Raw genomic sequence first — 20,389 nt, forward strand, 5'->3', positions numbered from 1 at the left:
CACAATTATACACACCATTTAAGGATTATATAAACCCAATTAAAAGCATCTTGTGGTATTTAAGACAAATGGAATTTGAAAATATTCATTAATAAACTAGTGCAAAACAAAGCACTAAAGCTTTAATAAGAAGATAGGTCACGTTTTAAAAGCAACTTATTTATTACTTTTCTTCTCTTGAAATCAAATAACTCTAACTTCATGATGCATTGCTGCATTAACAAGAAGAAAATTATAATAACATAAACGAAGTTCCAAGTGCACAACCAAAGAGAACGCTAATCACTATAATAGTTTTTTTTTTTAAATCAACATCAATTGAATATGAAGTCAGCTTATGTGATGTTCTCAGTTGAGTTTCTTCAGTTGAAAATTCAACATTCAATATGACTTTGGGAAACGAGTGAATACAACTAGTGAAAGATAACTGCAGACGTGGAGGAAATGGGTGAAAAGTCTATTAAGACTCTTTTTCTTTTCTTCTTCTTCTGTTGTTATGTTGCACATTAGCAACATATTAGTGCACTGCTGCCTCTCACTGCTTTATTAATGTCATTGGTTCCTTTGTGGCTACTTGAATATTTTAAGTAAGTGTCACTCAAAACAGTAAGTAAATTGTTTTATTTGCCTTGAAAGTTGCTGGAACTTAATAAAACCTAGTAAGTATAACAACTAAGTAAGATCAACTATTGGATTTTACAGTGTGGGTACCCTCCAAAATGGCAGAAGACATAATTCGGGGGAGAAGAATTGTTAAATAAATTTTTATTTTTATTTTCTTTTTACGCTCAAAAAGTATTCTCGTAGCTTTGCAAAACTGAAGTTGAGCCACTGATGTCACATGGACTGTTTTACCGATGTCCTTACTACGTTTCTGGACCTGGGAACATTACAGTTGCGTTGCTGTCTATGCAGGGTCAGAAAGCTCTCACGTTTCATCAAAAATATCTTAATTTGTGTTCCGAAGATAAACGAAGGTCTTACGGGTTTGGAACGACATGAGGGTGATTAATTAATGACAGAATTTTCATTTTGGGGTGAACTAACCCTTTAAACATGCGCTGAGGCTCCAGGAACAGGTTCAGGAAGCTCATGTATGATTGACTTAGTGGAATCTACAAATTACTGAATTTCAGCAATTTGTGTGACATCTCATTAATCTATTTATACATAGGAAGCTACAGTACATAATGTGTTCAGATTAAAGTCAAATAAAATCAGGTAAAGGCTGCCAGTGACTGATAATGCTGAGCAGTGTATTTCAGCAGTGTATATTCAGCATCATGAGTCTCTATTGTAGCAATCTTTGGCTTTTAAAGAATGAAAGGAACAGTAAGGCACATTTAACAGGCTAGAAAACCAAATCAAAGGAATTTTGTTTGAAGGAAACAGCCGAAAAATAGAATATGTTTAGATTACTAATGCACTTTAAAAATGTAAAAATTACAAACCAGTTCCTATCTCAACCAAATCATTATGTTATTACCCAATATTCCCCATTATACAACTTCAAGCATGTGTGAGAATAAATATGAGACTACCAGCCTCTATTTTACTGCATGTAAACATCTGTTAAGCGGTTCACCTTTTTTCAAAAGTGTACAGGGTCATTCCTATACTTTTAAAAATGAACACTAATAAACTTCTGTTAAAGGGGTCATGGGATGCTACATGCACTTTTACACGTTGTTTGAACTGAAATGTGTGTTGGCAGTGTGTGTACACAACCACCCTATAATGATAAAAATCCACCCAGTGAATTTTTTTTTAATGGTTAAATGTTTTCCCCTTTCTCAAATCGAACCGATCTCAGATGCCTGTCTGTGTGACGTCACACAGACAGACCCCTCCCATGATAGTTTGATTGACAGTAGCGTTTCAGCACAGACTGGACTGGTGTCTTACCTTAGACCCGCCCTGAGTGAGCTGTCATCAGTGCGCCATTGTTTCACAGAGCAGATGTAGACAAGAATGACTCCTAAGCAATTGAGGTGGTCTGTTGTTAGATGTAATAATGAACATACCAGTCGTCGTTTACTCCCGAAATCTGAGCCGCTGAACTAGTAGTGGATTACATTGTTTCTGAAGGGAATGCGCCCCTGATCTACATAAATGTGTCTATGTTCGCGCGAATCATTCATGATCCAGCCTCATCTACAGAAGTGAGTATAATGTTTTGTAATGAATCTTTGCAAATCGCCTTTACTAATAATGTGCTAATTAGCAAGTTTCACGATGAATGCGGTTAAAGTAAACAGTCTCTCTGAGAGCAGCTCGGAAGAGAGGGGTGGGGTCAGCAGAGCTCATTAACAATTAAAGGAAAATGCTACAAAAACGGCTTGATTTGAAAAGATCTGTTTTTGAAAGGGTAAAAAAGGTGTTTTTTTACACTACCATTGAGAAATTTTAACCAAACTATGTTACAGACTTTTCATTAAGACCCTCAAGAATTATATCAACTTGTGGAAAATGGGCATCCTATGACCCCTCTAAAAGATCTGGTTAATTTTGTAGTGCTAATGAATCAGATGTGGAGTTCACAGGTGAGGTGTTTGATCATAGAGCTGCAGGTCAAGCCGCACTTTGACCTCTCCAGTTGGAACTTCATGAAGCAGCAGACGCCGTACCAACAGACCTTTATCTTCTTGATCTTTCTTTATTGTTGCTACAGGAACTTCAGTACGACCTAGAAAATCTGTATTGAAAGCACAATCCTGTTAAAAAATACATATGTTTTTGTGTATGTATATTTTGTGTGTGTGGTGCCATGTAGAATCCCACCGTCGGGAGAGAACTGGTCCCTCTCAAAGATGGTGAGGCAGAGGACGTCCTGATACAGGTCTTTGATGAAAAAGTGGCAATTGAAGTTCCATTTGGGGTTGAGTGTGTCGGGCTGATGGCGGGATGTGTAGCACTGTGCGCCCATGGTTAGCTCACAGTATGGGTTACTTTTTCCTGTAAACACACACATAATTTCCTACTCAGTATTTTTGTCTTGTTCTCCAGTATTAATATCTAAACATCCTTAATACTAGATGTATTTAATACAAGAGCAAAAAAATGGCGTATACAAATAGCTAGCTAGCAAATAGTCAGCAATGCCAATGTCATGGGTTTGATTCTCAAAGAATGGAGGAAATTAGCAAATATATACCTTTAATGCAATTTAAGTCACTCTGGATTAAATGTATATGCCAAAATGTATAAAGGAAAGATATTACGGCTTATTTTCAGAGAAATTTAGTGTTAGTTTATATTTAAAATAACAATGGAAATACTAATTTTGATATGATTCTTATTCAATTGGAAAAAACTGAAGAAAAAATATACATTCGTTTTTGATACACAGTATATTATAAGATAATAGTAATAACTTAAGCAAAATTTAAAAATAGGAAATATACATCTTATTTCTGAGAAATATTGAGGTTTAGTGAGGTTTATGCATAAAATAATCATGAAAATATTCAGTTTGATATAAATCTCATTCAGTTGGAACAAACTGCAATACAATTTACTTTTTTAAATAAAAATATAGATATTTTAATTTTAGTTTTTGCTATATGGTATATTCTAAAACTTGAAACCTTTACAATACATATGCATTGATGATGAAAAGTACACTAGATATTAAAATTGTGCTGTGAAATGTAGCACCATTAAAACATTTTAAATTAATGCCAGTTAAAATAATAAAAAGAAAACTCCATAACTGAAACTAGAAAACGCAAAAATAATAGTGAAAATGAAACAATTAAAATTACAAACTTTTTTTTTACATAAAAAAACTATAATAACCCTGAGGTCAATGATTAATGAAGTGACTCTGGGATGTTTGTGTGAATAGAGCCCAGACAGATTGTGTATGTTTCTTCTAACCATTTGGTTTGCAGGGCTTCAACTCTGTCGCCTCCAGGACCGTTACTAACAGTCGCCCGATTCCACTGTTCTTCTGCGAGCGAGCTAAACAACATACACAGGCTTTCATCAGTAAAGCTGCACTCAATCACACTGACTCGTGACTCTTAATACTCCTCACTCAATACCTTGGTATGCCTTCTCTCTTTTCAGCTTCTCAGTCTCTATGAAGTGGTCAGATGCCGCTTTGATCTTCTGCACCCATGTAGTCCTAATTTATCAAGAAAGTGATCAATACTGTTGTACAACAGACACTCATTGTAATACATTTTTGCTTTATACTCTATAACGAACGTTGGATAGCCTTTTATAGCCTCACTTGAAGTTCAGTGGATCATGTGTGTGTGATTGCAGCTTTAGGCCTATATCTGAGCGTTTTAGTTTGAATGTGTGTATAGTATGTGTACCTCTCATTAATGGTGTCAGCCTTGAGAGTGTAAACACGGTCAATGTGTGAGATGTGAAAAACTGGATCATCACTGGAAGGGTCAGAGGGCATTTTGACCAAGACCTCATTCAGAAACACTGGCTAAAATAAGAGAGACATTGTTAGAGAGGGACATTTTACAAAGTGTTTAACACAAAACAATGTAATCCAGCTACATACAAGCTCTTGATGGACACCGGTATAACCAGTCATGCTGCTTTACCGTTTTATACATCTTGTACTGTGCATTTGAGTTTGGATTGAAGAGTTTGTCAGGCCCAGATGAGAACTGTTTTGAGGTGTAGGTGAGGAGCAGGAAGTCGTTAAACAGAAAGGCCCAAAGCTCCTTGCTGCTCTTGGTCTTATGTAGTTTGCCGCTGTGCAGCAGTTTACGAGGGCCCAGGCAATTCGTCAGAGAGTTAAAAACGAGGTGCTAAAATAAGTATATTACAAAAAAAAACATTTTCATAAATACCATAACACATAATAAAAGCTGTTGTTTTACACTTAGAGGTCATTATGTAGCACCAAAAGGTCAGCAGCAGCTCTCCTTCAGTGATCTCACCTCAATGACTCCTTCACACAGCACATGGTTCTGGATCCATTCCAGCCGATCAGAGTTTTCTTTCTCCCTCACGCCCTCGTTCACCTGTGAGCACAACTCCTCGGCCTGCTCCAGTGCCGCCTGCAGGTTTGCGTGATCTGCATGAGTTGGAGGGGTATTCTCCAGAATCTACAACCATTAGATTTCAGAAACAACAAACAAATGATTTACTTGAGTAAATATGGCTGATTATTTATTTTATTTTAAAATGTTTTATTAATATTCTTAGTAATTTTTCCATTCTATCGAACGTTAATAATAATAATTATAACAAAAATGCAATAACACTGTATTAGTGTTGTATGTTGTGGTACAGTACTGTGCAAAAGCACATTAGTATTCACCCAAAAAAATGGTTTTAAGGCAGTTATTTATATCTTTTGCTGTAGTGTGTTTTAGTATTTCCATTCCAGATATTCTTTTTGCCATTATTTGTAATAATCCAGTGAGATTTTTGTATGCACAAGTCTGACAACAGCCAGTATGCTCCTCACAGAGATCTGATCTCACTATCATGGAGTCAGTATGGAGTCATATTACATGAAGAAACAGAAGAAAAAGAAGGAAAAAACTGAGACAGACTGAATCCAGCGGAACTGTGGCAACGTCTTCAAGACGCTTTAATTTATTTCCTTATATATTTTTTTTGTTCTTTCATAATTTTATTTTTTTATTCTTTAATTTTTAATTTCCTTCCTATTTCCTCAAATTTTCAATAACAGATATTAATTCTCCTATCATTCTTTTGTTAAATTTTCCATAGTTGAGGACTGTAGGAGAAGCTTCTCATACGTTCTTGATCAGCAGTGGGTAGCGTGTGATTCTCTGCATTGGTTTCAGGAGGAAGCTGGACAGTGGCATTCCTTTACAGCGGTAATTACTGGCAATTTTCTACGAAGAAGATAAGCAGAAGGAAGAGAGTCTAATTAATGTATTTTCTCTCGACAGTTAATTCATCCATAATATTCCAAGAGAGAGTAGTAAGCGACAGCACCATCTTGTGGACTACTGTGTAAAATGTTCTAAACAACTAGTTTTGCTTCAGGACACAGATCAAGCAGCAGCAACCCAACACTAAACCAAATTTGTTTATTGTGAAAAAAGGTTTGTGCGCTGTAACTGAACAATACAGACCAGTGCTAATGCTATACCTGTCTGAAAGCAGTAGAATGCAAAATATTGTGCAGTTTTTATTAGAAAGTAAGGAACTCCATTTACCTTCAGGAAGAGTTTGAAGTCAGGTGATTTGTCTGTTTTCTGTTGCAGCAGAGCCGCAGCATTGAGCTGGCAGCTGCAGAAGCGAATATAGGCCTGCATGTGAGAGAGCTCTGAGGACAGGATATCACCCACCACCTGCACCGGCATCCGCTCTCCAGCCATCTTCTTACAGACACGCAGAGCTCTGAAAAACACACAGGATATCATCTGGTATATGCATACATGTTATATGTATGCTAGCAACACAATTTTTTAAATGTATAAACTTAGTGAGACTTTGTTTTCATTAAAATAAAATGTATATGAAAAGAAATAAATATTGTATCAACTAGTAAAAAAAAAAAAAACAAGGAATAAAATAAATGATTGTCATTCATAATAAACCATATATAAACCATTAAAAATATTGAAGAATTAAAAAAAGTTTTTAATTCCATCACTCACATTTAATATTAATAATAGTTACAATTACTTCTCATATTTTAAGAGCCATTCAGTTTCCTTATATTACCTTGAACAAATCTACTCATATATAAAAGTTCTCTATTTTAATTCTTTCATTTGCATCCACTGGTTGCTAGTTAATAGTCCCATGTGTATGGGGTAAAATAAACGGTTTTCCAGAATGCAAACTTCAAATAGAACTGGAACATGAATTAATATTGGACTAAAAAAATTTAAACCAAACACTGAATGTCCACCAGACACCACTTGCAATTGCCCAGACAGGATGCAGTCAGCATTGACTCACTTTAGGAGTTTGGTGCTGCACATGATCAGTTCCCGCCAGTTCACAAAGATCATGCTCATCTCAGCCTCCGTCAGCCGCCCTGACTCTGCCATTGGTTTATAGAAAACCTGAATTTCCACACGCACACCGGAACCAAATCAACATATTTATGTAACTTAAGAGTCCAAACAAATAGCATTACTTTCCAAACGCAGATATATCATGAATATTGTTGAAGTGGCTGTTGGTTCACCTCCAGTGCCAGTTCCAGGTCCTCCAGATAGGACTCCTCTGTCTGAATGAGCTCATGGATGTAGCCTTGCCTCTTCCTCTCTTCAGTGCACATAGACTCTAAACTGAGCAGATCAGCACACCCTACACACACACATATGCAGGACAAGCCACACATGCACTCATCAGTGACCACATCACAACAGCATCTCACAATTAAAAACTTTATTTGTGAAATTCTGCGTCACATAATTGTGAATACTTTCCATACAAAACTGTATCCAGAGCAAAGTTATGACATTCAGAATTAACTCTCTAAAATATCTAAGGTCACGACTGTTAGCTGGCTGCATAGCTGGTCAAGTGTGAGGGCAACACGTGTTGCTGGTCATCAGTTCCTTTGACTACAATTAAACACACAGACTAACAATCCTGTGATATACAAATATATGATTGTGCTGATGAACAGTACTGATTAAAGGGTAGTTTACTTTAAAGGGGCCACGTTATATATGTTTGATTATTCAATTGTTTTACCCTGTGGTCCATCTATAATGTTAGTTAAGGTTCTTAATGTATAAACTTAGTGAGACTTTGTTTTCATTAAAATAAAATGTATATGAAAAGAAATAAATATTGTATCAACTAGTAAAAAAAAAAAAACAAGGAATAAAATAAATGATTGTCATTCATAATAAACCATATATAAACCATTAAAAATATTGAAGAATTAAAAAAAGTTTTTAATTCCATCACTCACATTTAATATTAATAATAGTTACAATTACTTCTCATATTTTAAGAGCCATTCAGTTTCCTTATATTACCTTGAACAAATCTACTCATATATAAAAGTTCTCTATTTTAATTCTTTCATTTGCATCCACTGGTTGCTAGTTAATAGTCCCATGTGTATGGGGTAAAATAAACGGTTTTCCAGAATGCAAACTTCAAATAGAACTGGAACATGAATTAATATTGGACTAAAAAAATTTAAACCAAACACTGAATGTCCACCAGACACCACTTGCAATTGCCCAGACAGGATGCAGTCAGCATTGACTCACTTTAGGAGTTTGGTGCTGCACATGATCAGTTCCCGCCAGTTCACAAAGATCATGCTCATCTCAGCCTCCGTCAGCCGCCCTGACTCTGCCATTGGTTTATAGAAAACCTGAATTTCCACACGCACACCGGAACCAAATCAACATATTTATGTAACTTAAGAGTCCAAACAAATAGCATTACTTTCCAAACGCAGATATATCATGAATATTGTTGAAGTGGCTGTTGGTTCACCTCCAGTGCCAGTTCCAGGTCCTCCAGATAGGACTCCTCTGTCTGAATGAGCTCATGGATGTAGCCTTGCCTCTTCCTCTCTTCAGTGCACATAGACTCTAAACTGAGCAGATCAGCACACCCTACACACACACATATGCAGGACAAGCCACACATGCACTCATCAGTGACCACATCACAACAGCATCTCACAATTAAAAACTTTATTTGTGAAATTCTGCGTCACATAATTGTGAATACTTTCCATACAAAACTGCATCCAGAGCAAAGTTATGACATTCAGAATTAACTCTCTAAAATATCTAAGGTCAGTTCATTTGCGATTTAAGCAAAGTCTAAACAGAAATAGTTGAAGGGGAGGGGTTAAATCCAAACAAATCTAGTCAGTCTTGAGTCTTGAGGCTGCTTTCTGGACAAGAGCAGTGTTCTGATTGGCCCAGAAAAGAGTGGAGGAACAGGAAGGAGGAGCCAGAGCTACCATCCTACAATAAAACAGATGAGGCGATTGACGTGGAAAAAGGGTGGAAGGGAGGAGATAAGGGCAGAGGAGAGAATGAATAATGAAGGAATGGGTAGAGAATATATATTAGAAATTGTTTAAAGAAAGAAAGAAAGAAAGGCTATGGCCAAAAAGTCTGTCCTTTTCTGTACATCATAAAATGTAAAAACCACAGCTGTGTAAATGTGTTTGTTCATCAACACCTTATTTACTCTTTTTTAAAAGGTTATTTCAAACCCAATTAATTCAATCTATTTTGATTTAAATTTTCCCCACCCTTGCCTTATAAACGAACAACTCTGAACTTTGATGTGGAAACAGGAACTGATAAAGTAACTCTCATAGTACTTACATTGCTGGCTGGGATCACATTCTGTGGTCATCTTCACATAATTAGTTGGAAACAGCCCTACGACCCCAGCGACCTCTCCTTTCCACCAGTCAGGGTTGTCCTTGTTGAATACGGTGATCAGCTGACCTTTTTGGAAGCTCATCTCATCCTTATTGGCTGCTTTGTAGTCATACATTGCAATAACCTGACACACTACAGGGGGAAGGGGAAAAACAGAGAGAATGGATGGATAGAGCCGAATGGAACAGATGAGGGAAAACAACATACACGCAACCACATACAAAAGAGTGTGAATGAAAGAGTGTCTCACATGGTTGAGATGCAGGAGTTATTTTGCCACTGTTGGCCTCCAGTAATCTGACATTAGAGGAGTGGAACCAGCCCTTTTTACGCTTTTTACCCCGTGCCTACAAACACACACATGTTATTTGTTTTTTAAAAGCTGGTGACTTTCCACTGATTTCTATTGTTTTTATACTAAGCTATTAAAATTGTCGCTTAATGTTTTTGTATCTATGTAAACATTTTAATATGTATTTATATGCGCAATATGCAAATGCTGTCCTGTTATGTGATATAGAGTACTAACCTGTAGTTCACCCAGCCACCAGCTGTTTGAGTTCTTATGCAGCACCACGATCAGCTGACCAGGTGTCAGACTCAGTTGTTCTGGTGTTGTGGCAGCATTGGCCATACTCACCTGAGCAATCTCTGAACACCAATAAAGATGGCAAATGAATAATGTCTAAAATGTGAAACAATCCGCCTTGATTTTTACTTCTATGTGATGGTACTCTGCTCTCAAATCTCACCTGGCTTTTTACCAGGAACTCCAGGATTGGCAGTCTAAAATGATAACACAGCGAGCACATCATTATCAAAATGCATACCAACTTAAATGTCTCTGGCATTTCTCTGCAAAAGAACATTATCTAGCATTAACATTATCATTAAAGTTTCAAATGAATAAAAATATGAATAAATTATAATTTAAAGTATTAAATAAAATGTCAGTATTAGGTCAGTAAGTGAATAAATCATTAATATTCATAAGGCAGCTATAAATACATAATAATATACAATTATCTGAATATGCATACATCAGGCTCTTTGGGTTTAACATAGTTGGAAGGAAAGAGGCCAGACTGGTCACCGATACACCCTCTCCACCATTCTCCTTCCCTCTCTGTTACCAGGACAACATCCTCTGCACAGAATGTCAGGTCACCTGATTCCGGACTCTCATATGTGTACAAAGCTACGTACTCTAATAAGATCAAATCAAATAAAAAACCATGAGAAAAACCTCTGAAATGATGAGTCAATTTAATGTCATAATATCTTGCCTGGATGACTACAGATGGTTCTATGAAAACATAAACAGACTCCTCACCCTCAAACAGACCAGAATCTGAAAGTTCAATCTCATCCATTGTAGAATATAACGGCCTAGAAGAGACATAAACAACATGAACGGTTTAGGTTTCTTGCTTTTGTTAAAAGAAGAATACAGTAATACTACCATCTAAATTTATATTTAGAGAAATATTTACAAAATACTGAAACATAGTTTAATTAAATGTTACAATCATCCCTGCTGTATCTCAAATAAAAGCACATCTTAAAATAATGATAATGTATTTTTTAATACTTCTATATAATAAATAATAAACTAATATTTTTATTTTTATTTCACCTTTATATGGTACTAATACTTTAAGCTGTCTGGAGTAATAAAAGTCTGACCTATATTATAATGATCTAAAAATGTGTTAAATGCATTAAATGTGTAAAAAAAAAATACATAAAATAATCAGTTGTCTTTAATTATACTTTAATAATTATTTTATTAAGCATGTTTGTGAGGTTAAGTGAGAGGTATCCCATTTCTTACTCATTCTGTGTGTTATTGGTAGTAACCATGGAGACATATGAGCAAGGGAACCAGCCCCAGCTCTCATTGAGTTCTCCATACCACCAGTTCTCCTGCTTCTCCAGAACCGTGATGATATCATCTTTAGAGAAGCCCAGGTGACTATCAGTATTTATTTTTATTTCACCTTTATATGGTACTAATACTTTAAGCTGTCTGGAGTAATAAAAGTCTGACCTATATTATAATGATCTAAAAATGTGTTAAATGCATTAAATGTGTAAAAAAAAATACATAAAATAATCAGTTGTCTTTAATTATACTTTAATAATTATTTTATTAAGCATGTTTGTGAGGTTAAGTGAGAGGTATCCCATTTCTTACTCATTCTGTGTGTTATTGGTAGTAACCATGGAGACATATGAGCAAGGGAACCAGCCCCAGCTCTCATTGAGTTCTCCATACCACCAGTTCTCCTGCTTCTCCAGAACCGTGATGATATCATCTTTAGAGAAGCCCAGGTGACTATCAGTCATAGCGCTCCACTCACACAGAGCTACAGCCTACAGCACAAAAAAATGCACATACATAAATGATGTGCAATGACAATGATTAGAGTAATATTCCTTTCAATGATCAAAAAACAATGCTGAGATAGATGGTGTGTGTATATTCACACGTGCCAACCTGCGAGTGCTGTGTGTTTGAAGACACTGGTGTGTGTGTTGGAGTTGGTCCTTCAATGTCCACTCGAGGAATTCTGGGAAAAGAAGGATTTTAAATCATTTATTATTCATTCATCTAAAATAAACACATTAATCTTTTAAAATATGTGTGCAATTTTTTAACTAATAACACAACCCTAAAACAAATTTAAGTTTAAAGGGATAGTTCACCCAAAAATGAAAATTCTGTCATCATTTGTTCACCCTCATGTCGTTCCAAACCTGTATGAGTTGCTTTCTTATGTTGAACATATGTTGCCATTGACTTCCCTAGTATTTTTTTCCTACTATGGAAGTCAATGGCAACCACCAACTGTTTGATTACCAGTAATCTTCAAAATATCTTCTTTTGTGTTCAACATAAGAAAGCAACTCATACAGGTTTGGAACGACATGAGGGTGATTAAATGATGGCAGAATTTTCATTTTTGGGTGAACTCTCCCTTTAAGTTAATCTGTTAAGATCATTTCCCACCATCGCAATAACGGTCGAAGATGTCACACCTACTGAACGTTGCTGAATCTCTGACGGAGGTCTTTCACCCTCCCTGAGTAAGAATAAAAGAGTGGTGGCAGACTAAACGACTGCATCTGACGTTTCTTCCTGTATGTCTGACACATACTGGAACGCCACATTTTGGCAGCTTACAAATGTGAAGCTCATTAAAACAGTATGTGTGTATATGATATATCATTCATAATTTATAGGTACATTTCATTCATTTCAGTAAATTACTTGAAACGAATTATATGATTAATCTGCATCATTACTCATTTTTATGGAAGTCTCTATGAGACATTTTTAGTGAATAGTGAAACGGTTTTAGTAAAAAATATATTGCTATTTATTATTTTATTTGGGCATATAACTGAAAATTATTCCATATTATTTTTTCCTTATTTATTTCCTTTATTGTGGAAAAATCATTGCTTGGTTATTTTAACTTGTTTCTGTGTGTAATTTTAATAATAATAATAATAATTTTGAATCTGCTGGGCTACAACGAATGAAAGGTTGAAAAGGATGATTTCTCTGATAAAAAAAACACCCTTTTAAACATAATTTATATCACTAACAGGTTGAACAGTTTTGCCCTGTTATACTATATTGCACAGCCTAGATAATAAGAGTCGTTTTAGTGCCATACCCAGGGTAGTTGGTAGAGGGCGCTGTGGATTGTGTAACGGCTACGGTCAGTTCAATCTGACTGTCTTTACAACATCTCTCAGCATAACTCTCTGGAAACCAGCCCCTGTTACCACGGTAACTCCCATACAGCCAGCCGGTCTCCCTAACTGTTGATTCATCTACCTGTGGATCCACAGGAAGCCAAATTATATGTGTACTTGAAAATTACAAACTGCATGAGTGAATGTGTTTACTTATGTACAGTACCTCAATCAGACAGTCTGCCTCCAGTGTGAGCTCTTCAGAGTTGCGTGCTGTGAAGGGATAGAGAGCTCTGTAGGTGGTGAGGGCAGGACATGTATCTTCAGTAGTCACCACGGGCTGCAAGCCTGCAAAAAAACAAACCTTAGAACCATATCACAACCATCTCACTACCATTCAGCAAAGGCAGCACATTTACAAATGCATATTTCAATATATAAAAACATTTTCTTAACAGAAAGCCCACATCAGCAAACATCATTTTATATCGACTATCGCAGTAATTGTACTGCTCTCTACACTTTCCGAGTGTAACAGACTATTTTGTTTCTAGATTCAGTTTAGTAGCCTTTAAGTTCTGTCTACAAAATGTATATATTTCTACATCATTAGTAGCAAGTAAAGAATGGAATTATTGTTCAGTTCGTTTCAACTTCCAAACATGAATAAATCATTCAATTGAATCAAATCTTTTCAAATTAATGAATTTCTTGATACATTTTTAATAAACACCGCAATATTCCATATATGTAATATTCCATTGTGAGTTACAGTAAATGTATTCACTTGAATCAGTTTACAAAACTGGTCTGAATGATTCAATCACATATCAGACTGTTTCAGTTCTCAAGTTCACTAAAAGTAGTCCATATTAAATCAATAAATAATGAATATGATTGCAGCCATCAACAGTTCTAATTTAATTACGTACATTTGAGTCTGTTTCTCAAACAAAATTGAATTCAGAAGACGAGCACACAAGTTTTATGGAAAAGAGTGACCGGTAATTCAAATGTTTTCTTTTTGTGTTTCACGGAAGAAAGGAAGTTGACATTAGGGTAAGAAAATGATGACAAGATTTTCTATTTTGGGTAAATTACCATAAAGTAACATTATAATAAACATAATAAGGCATAATTTAAATAAGAATTAAGAGACAGAACACAGTATGAGTTTAGAGTATTATGTGAAATTAAAATATAAATACACATATTCCGTATGAAAATGTTTAGCAGCCTATTACCTTCCCTCTCTCAAAACACTCACATTCTAGTGGAGTCTGTTATATTAACTCGGATAATTAATGGGAGGTAATTAAAGTGAATCATGAAGCCATGAGAGCAACGACACCCATTACAATGAATATAATGAAAACATCATATTCATTGCCAAGTGGATGAATACAAGCCATTTTTAAAGCACCTCACCCACTCACTCACACACACACACACACACACACACACACTCACTTTTGTTCTCTGTGCTATTGTATGTCATGGAGGGCTGAGTGTGTACAGCCAGTTCATTCCTTTCTCTCTCTTTCCTTTCCTTCTCCCCCCTCTCTCTCTCCTCAGCCCTCCTCTTCTCCTCTTTCTCTCGTGCCTGCTCCTGGGCTTCCTGAAGTTGGGCTTCGGCTTGCCGCCGCTGTTCTTCCCTGAGTTTGGCTTCTCGCTCCTGGGCAAGCTTCCTCTGACGCTCCACTTCCTCCTGCTCCAGCTTCGCCTGTCTAATGTACACATGAGCACAATGTTGAGTGGGTAAAAGAGTGGGTGTTTAATCTAGCCATTTTAGGGGGAATATTTGCTGAGAATAGAAATATGATACGGAAGAAAACGGTACAGAGAAACATGATTGATAAACTAACTAAAACATTTTTTTATAAACCTGAACATAACTATAAAAACTATAATATATTCTACAAAACTATAAAATATTGACAGAAATTGAAATGATTTTTTAAAGCCTATATGTCTCAATTATATAATACCTTAATATTTCCATATTTTTCATTTATGTGGGAACTCTGTAGATGGCTTGAAAAATGTGTATATCTGTGTGTGAAATCAAAATACCTGGCAGCCTCCTCCTCTTTCTTCCTCTTCCTCTCCTCTTCCTCTTTCTTCCTCTTCCTCTCCTCCTCCTCTTTCGTCCTCTTCCTCTCTTCCTCCTCTTTCTTCCTCTTCCTCTCTTCCTCCTCTTTCTTCCTCTTCCTCTCCTCCTCTTCTTTCCTGTGTCTCTGTAGCTCTTTGATTTTCTCAGATCTCACCCTCCTGAGCTGCTCTAGGACGTCCTGCTGCTGGCTCTGCCTCTGTCTCAACTCCTGAAATGTTACCCACACAATTCTTCAACATACACATCATGTTTATAAAAGCACTTAGAATAATATGGTGCAGGTTCAAATACATATGGTATTGCATTACGCTCAGCTTTACTGACTGCCGAAACTAACATAAATTACTACTACTGAAAAATACTGAGCTCCTATAAATGATCTGTTCCATTAATGTTATTTCATAAATAAATAAATATTTTACCAGAAATGCAGTAAAACAGCAATATTATGAAATATTGTTAATTTAAAATATTAATACATTTAAAAATGTCATTTATTCCTGTAATGGCAAAGATTAATTTTTATCAGCCATTAATTCAGTCTTCAGTGTCACATAATCCCTCAGAAATAATTCTAATATGCTGATTTGGTGCTCAAGAAACATATTTTATCATTATCAATGTTGAAAACAGTTGTGCTGCTTAACATTTTTGTGAAAACTGTGGTACATTTTTATCAGGATTCTTTGATCAATGGAAAGTTTAAAAGAACAGCATTTATTTGAAACAGATTGTTTTGTCTTTACTGTCACTTTTGATCAATTTAATGCATCCTTGCTGAATAAAAGTATTAATTTCATTCAAAAAAATCTTACTGACCCAAATCTTATATATATATAGAGAGAGAGAGAGAGAGAGAGAGAGAGAGAGAGAGAGAGAGAGAGAAATAAATATTATTCTGATGATAAATATTTTAGATAGGCCAGTTCTATAGGCCAATTAACTGTTTTCAAGCAAAAAATACAAAATAAAATAACACGGGTCACAGATTTTCACTTCCAGCATCAAATTCTTAAGGATTGTTTAACTTTTTAGACCCTGGCTCTAAGTTTACTGCTGCTTACAAATAAACTAGTTATAGAAAAAGAAATGTTTCAAACATTAAAAACAAAAATCTCAATACTTTTTTTAGTTAGTTTTTTGGGCAGTGAGTAGAAACCTTTAGTGTACTTAATGGCATCACTATGAATTGATGAAATGGCACAGAGAGACACTAAGATGTTATGAGGTCAGACATTGAAGCTCATTTCAGTATAATATGGGTAAAGTGAGACTTCTTTCATGGAGAATAATTAGGGCGAAAGGTGAAATGAATGAAAGACAGGCAGATTTGATATGAGTGAGAGTGAAAGAAAGATAAAGAGAGGTCAACCTTTATTAGAAGGAAGAGATTGGTTAAGCAGCTCAGCAAAGAGAGAAGTCCTTGAAGCACACAATCATCCATTTCTACAAACTATAATGTCAGTCGGGGGAAAGAGGAAGAGAAGAAAGAGGAGAAATACAGTGGGGGGGAGAAAACGGTAAAAGTGGGCTCAAAGAAAGAAAAAAGAAAGGCTTGGAGCAGAAAACATCAGACGTATACTAAACAATAGCTGAGTACTACATGTATAATGCTCGGGTTTCTGATCCGACCAGCCGGTGCAGTAAGTGTGTTAGTGATAGTGTTTGTGTGTTGAGTTTTCTTTAGTAGTGTGAACTGTGTGAATGTTAGTGTGTAATGAAGTGCTCAATCCTCTGCCTTCAGGGCTGGGAGTTGAGCTGTAGGTTTTAATCACAGGAACATGGAGAACAAGTGAGTCCCTCACAGGGACATTAAGGTTTAAAATAAATTTGAAGAGAGCAAGCCCCCACCCAAAGTCCACATTAGCTTTAATCAAAATACGGCACTTAAAATGTTGGTAAGAGATTTACACTGGGAATGTAAGAGCTGACCTTGATTTCTCTGTTGTACTGCTCCATTTGTGAGAGTTTCGCAGTGGTCTCTTTCTCCAAAACATCCAGTTGCTCCTTCAGCTTCCGACAGCTCAGATCTTTCTTGCACACACTCTGTTTCACATCATTTATCAAAGGACCTGAAAGGGGAAGAAGAATGAGAGAAAGAAGGACATAAAAAATGTCTATACTCCCAGGCCTTGAATTCAGGAGGAATGAAATGGACACAAATGAAATTAGTCATCCAGCCGTTTATTCACGGATTGCTTCAGGTCTATGTGAGTGCTCACTTGAGTTGTTTTGGGAAAGATGTAGAATTCTCTCTGTCAGACGCTGCTTCTCAGGACCAAGACGACTCAACTGCCTCTGAATTTCCTGGAAAAACACATTCATATAGACTACTAATGTAAAAAAAAATGTCATGTTTTTGAAAGAAGTCTCTTATGCTCACCAAGGCTGCATTTACAGTATTTGTTAAAAAAAATACAGTAAAAATAGTAATATTGAGAAATTTGCAATTGCAATTTGAATATATTTCAAAATGTCATTTATTCCTGTGATGACAAAGCTGAATTTTCAGCAGTCATTACTCTAGTCTTCAGTCTCACATAATCCTTCAAAAATCATTCTAATATGCTGATTTGGTGCTGAAAAAAAACGTTATTGTTGAAAACAGTTGTGCTGCTTAATATTTTTGTGGACACCATGTTAAATATTTTTCAGGATTCATTGATAAATAGAAAGTTCAAAAGAACAGCAGTTATTTGAAATATAATTTTTTTGTAACATTATAAATGTCTTTACTGTCATTTTTTTATAAATTTAATGCATCTTTGCTGAATAAAAATTCATTTCTTTAAAAAATTTGATTGATCCCAAACTTTTGCACAGCAGTGTACAACAATGATAAAATGAAAAGAAAGTAGAAAAAATAATTAATGTAATGCTATTCATGCAACAAAAACAAAACCTACCTCAAACTGTAACTGTAGGGAGTTGATATCTGTAATACGACTATCTCTCTTCTGATTGATCAGGTCCAGCTCGGCCCTCTGGATCTGCCTCTTACTCTTGGCATCCCGCAGCCTATCGGAGATCTGCTTATGCTTGTTACCCTAGGAGAAGAAAAGACTGAAATGTTTTTAAGTTGTAATATACTATAACTATCAATCCCACAGAAAACAGCATGTACAGTATGAGACTGGATGGGGAACTGAACAGGTATACAGAAGGAGAAAAAAAATAGAAAGAAGAAATTGCAATCTGACCACCGCCTCCAGCTCCATCTCGAGACGCCTCTTCCTGTCCTTAAGTCTCTGTACGTCGCTCTGCTCTTTTTCTCTCTGTGTCTGAAGCTCTACTCGTTTACTCTTCTCCCATTCCATCTGCCTCTGTCGCTCCGCTTCCTGAGAGAGCGAAACATAGAAGGAGAGGTTAATCAACAGATATATGGTCTAACCACTCATTCAGGCATGACTATACTACGTAATTACGCTCCCATCATTTTTCCTACGGCAAGGAGCCACTCCGCTGGTACAGTATATATTACGGTTAACTCGTGAGTTAATTAAATATATCTTATGCCATTACATTTTTTAAAGCAATTAACCTATTTTCCTACTTTTATATAGTACAACAGTTTAATTCTGTTCTTTATGATTTCTAAAGACCACCAGGGCAGGAGTACAACACACACATTTTGCTTGTGTAATGAAATGCAGCATTAGAGAATTATTAAACTAAATACATTACAGTTATTCATAATTAATAATCGCAAGCTTTCCGATTTGTAATAATAATTCATTCAATTATTTAATTTAGGCACAATTTAATCAACCACTATATTCCTAACTTAATATTTCAACATTAACTTAATTACATTATTTATGTAAATGCAGTCAATTTTATTTACATATTTAATATATATTATACAGTTATTATATTAAATAAAAATATTAAACAATATTATATATTCAATATAAATTATTTTGTAGAACTATATACACACACACACATATATATGTGTGTGTGTGTGTGTGCGTGTGTGTGTGTGTGTACGCGTTTTTGTGACAAATGAGGACAAATTTGTATAATGACAAAGGTATGACATAGGTATTACAAGGAGAAGGTGACTTTTCAGGACATTATCCCATGTCCCCACTATTGTTTTGCACACTAAAGAAAAAAAAAGAAAAAAGAAAAACACTCATATTTAAAGGTACTGGCACAACTCACCAAAAAATTTATTAACTAAACCTTCAAGAGATAAATCATGATTTAGTTTTTTTGTTCTTTTGACAGCCTGAGTGTATAAACAATTTATTCATAGAACATGGATAAATGTGTAAAAAATTTAGGGCTTTGCTGTAACATTCTAGTGGTCGTTCAACCTCTGTCTGCCCTTGCATGCTCCACTTGCCTCTCGTCGCTCTACTTCTTTCAGTCTTTCTTCTTCTCTCTGTCGCTCTAGCTCTTTCTGTCTCTCCATCCTCCTCTCGTCCTCCCTCTGTCTCCTCAGCTCCATCTCCCAGGCTTCTCTCTCCTTTCGTTCTATTTCCTCCCTCTCCTTCTGTTGTCTCCTCTCCTCCTCTCGTCTCGCCTCTTCTCTCCTCTTCTCCTCCTCTCTCTTTTGTTCCTCCTGCAGAGCCAGACGACGCTTTTCCAGCTCTGCATTTCCTCTCTGGAAATTCTCCTTTAGTTTATCCTCAAATGACGCTGACAGAGACAGACAGAAAGGTGAGGCAAGTGTCATCAAAGTCAACACGATAAAAACATTCTAATACAGAACAGAAAAGTGTATATTCAAAAAATGTACTATATTATTTGAATACTAAATATTTCAAAAAAATTACTATATCATGAGGTTAATATAAAGGATTTTATCTCAACCCAAACTCAAAAGAGACTGTTTAGCTGAATCAGCAATATTTGGAAGGATCATTTACAATACTGTACTGCATTGTGAGCATTAAGCATTGAATAGAACAGGTAAATACATTAATAAGGTACTAAATGCATAGGTCAGGTTTAAAAGACAACACACACTTTTGACTAATAAATGTATCTTTAAATTTGGCAATTCTGTGTATAGCTCATATAGCATCATTAAAAAATAAAATATAAAAAAAATATCATATATATTATTCAGCATATAGGCAATATATTGGACGCCGATAATCTTTTGGCCACTAGTATGTATATTATACAGTGGGTACGGAAAGTATTCAGACCCCCTTAAATTTTTCCCTCTTTGTTATATTGCAGCCATTTGCTAAAATCATTTAAGTTAATTTTTTTT

General features: G+C 35.7%; 1 protein-coding gene across 1 annotated transcript in view; it reads right to left on the reverse strand.

Annotated features, from left to right (window-relative positions):
- Nucleotides 1–2,469: 2,469 nt before the first annotated feature.
- LOC107556117 (intersectin-2-like) overlaps nucleotides 2,470–20,389 on the reverse strand; it is a 49,862-nt gene continuing 31,942 nt past the window's right edge. Inside the window, exons 12-40 of the mRNA XM_016239155.1 lie at nucleotides 19,511–19,806; nucleotides 18,360–18,497; nucleotides 18,066–18,206; nucleotides 17,382–17,466; nucleotides 17,092–17,231; nucleotides 15,204–15,367; nucleotides 14,517–14,764; nucleotides 13,273–13,394; nucleotides 13,025–13,188; nucleotides 11,839–11,911; nucleotides 11,536–11,714; nucleotides 11,173–11,313; nucleotides 10,672–10,727; nucleotides 10,379–10,545; nucleotides 10,091–10,124; nucleotides 9,868–9,989; nucleotides 9,589–9,685; nucleotides 9,279–9,470; nucleotides 8,428–8,549; nucleotides 8,196–8,302; nucleotides 6,168–6,351; nucleotides 5,742–5,840; nucleotides 4,911–5,078; nucleotides 4,569–4,778; nucleotides 4,326–4,447; nucleotides 4,047–4,129; nucleotides 3,880–3,963; nucleotides 2,782–2,955; nucleotides 2,470–2,695 (exon numbers count right to left, since the gene is read on the reverse strand). Coding sequence (XP_016094641.1) covers nucleotides 2,538–2,695; nucleotides 2,782–2,955; nucleotides 3,880–3,963; nucleotides 4,047–4,129; nucleotides 4,326–4,447; nucleotides 4,569–4,778; nucleotides 4,911–5,078; nucleotides 5,742–5,840; nucleotides 6,168–6,351; nucleotides 8,196–8,302; nucleotides 8,428–8,549; nucleotides 9,279–9,470; nucleotides 9,589–9,685; nucleotides 9,868–9,989; nucleotides 10,091–10,124; nucleotides 10,379–10,545; nucleotides 10,672–10,727; nucleotides 11,173–11,313; nucleotides 11,536–11,714; nucleotides 11,839–11,911; nucleotides 13,025–13,188; nucleotides 13,273–13,394; nucleotides 14,517–14,764; nucleotides 15,204–15,367; nucleotides 17,092–17,231; nucleotides 17,382–17,466; nucleotides 18,066–18,206; nucleotides 18,360–18,497; nucleotides 19,511–19,806 — 4,070 coding nt within the window. The 3' untranslated portion in view covers nucleotides 2,470–2,537. The remainder of the gene's footprint in view (nucleotides 2,696–2,781; nucleotides 2,956–3,879; nucleotides 3,964–4,046; nucleotides 4,130–4,325; nucleotides 4,448–4,568; nucleotides 4,779–4,910; nucleotides 5,079–5,741; nucleotides 5,841–6,167; nucleotides 6,352–8,195; nucleotides 8,303–8,427; nucleotides 8,550–9,278; nucleotides 9,471–9,588; nucleotides 9,686–9,867; nucleotides 9,990–10,090; nucleotides 10,125–10,378; nucleotides 10,546–10,671; nucleotides 10,728–11,172; nucleotides 11,314–11,535; nucleotides 11,715–11,838; nucleotides 11,912–13,024; nucleotides 13,189–13,272; nucleotides 13,395–14,516; nucleotides 14,765–15,203; nucleotides 15,368–17,091; nucleotides 17,232–17,381; nucleotides 17,467–18,065; nucleotides 18,207–18,359; nucleotides 18,498–19,510; nucleotides 19,807–20,389) is intronic.

This window comes from Sinocyclocheilus grahami, unplaced genomic scaffold (genome assembly GCF_001515645.1).
Source record: "Sinocyclocheilus grahami isolate Dianchi unplaced genomic scaffold, SAMN03320097.WGS_v1.1 scaffold556.1, whole genome shotgun sequence".
NCBI lineage: Eukaryota > Metazoa > Chordata > Actinopteri > Cypriniformes > Cyprinidae > Sinocyclocheilus > Sinocyclocheilus grahami.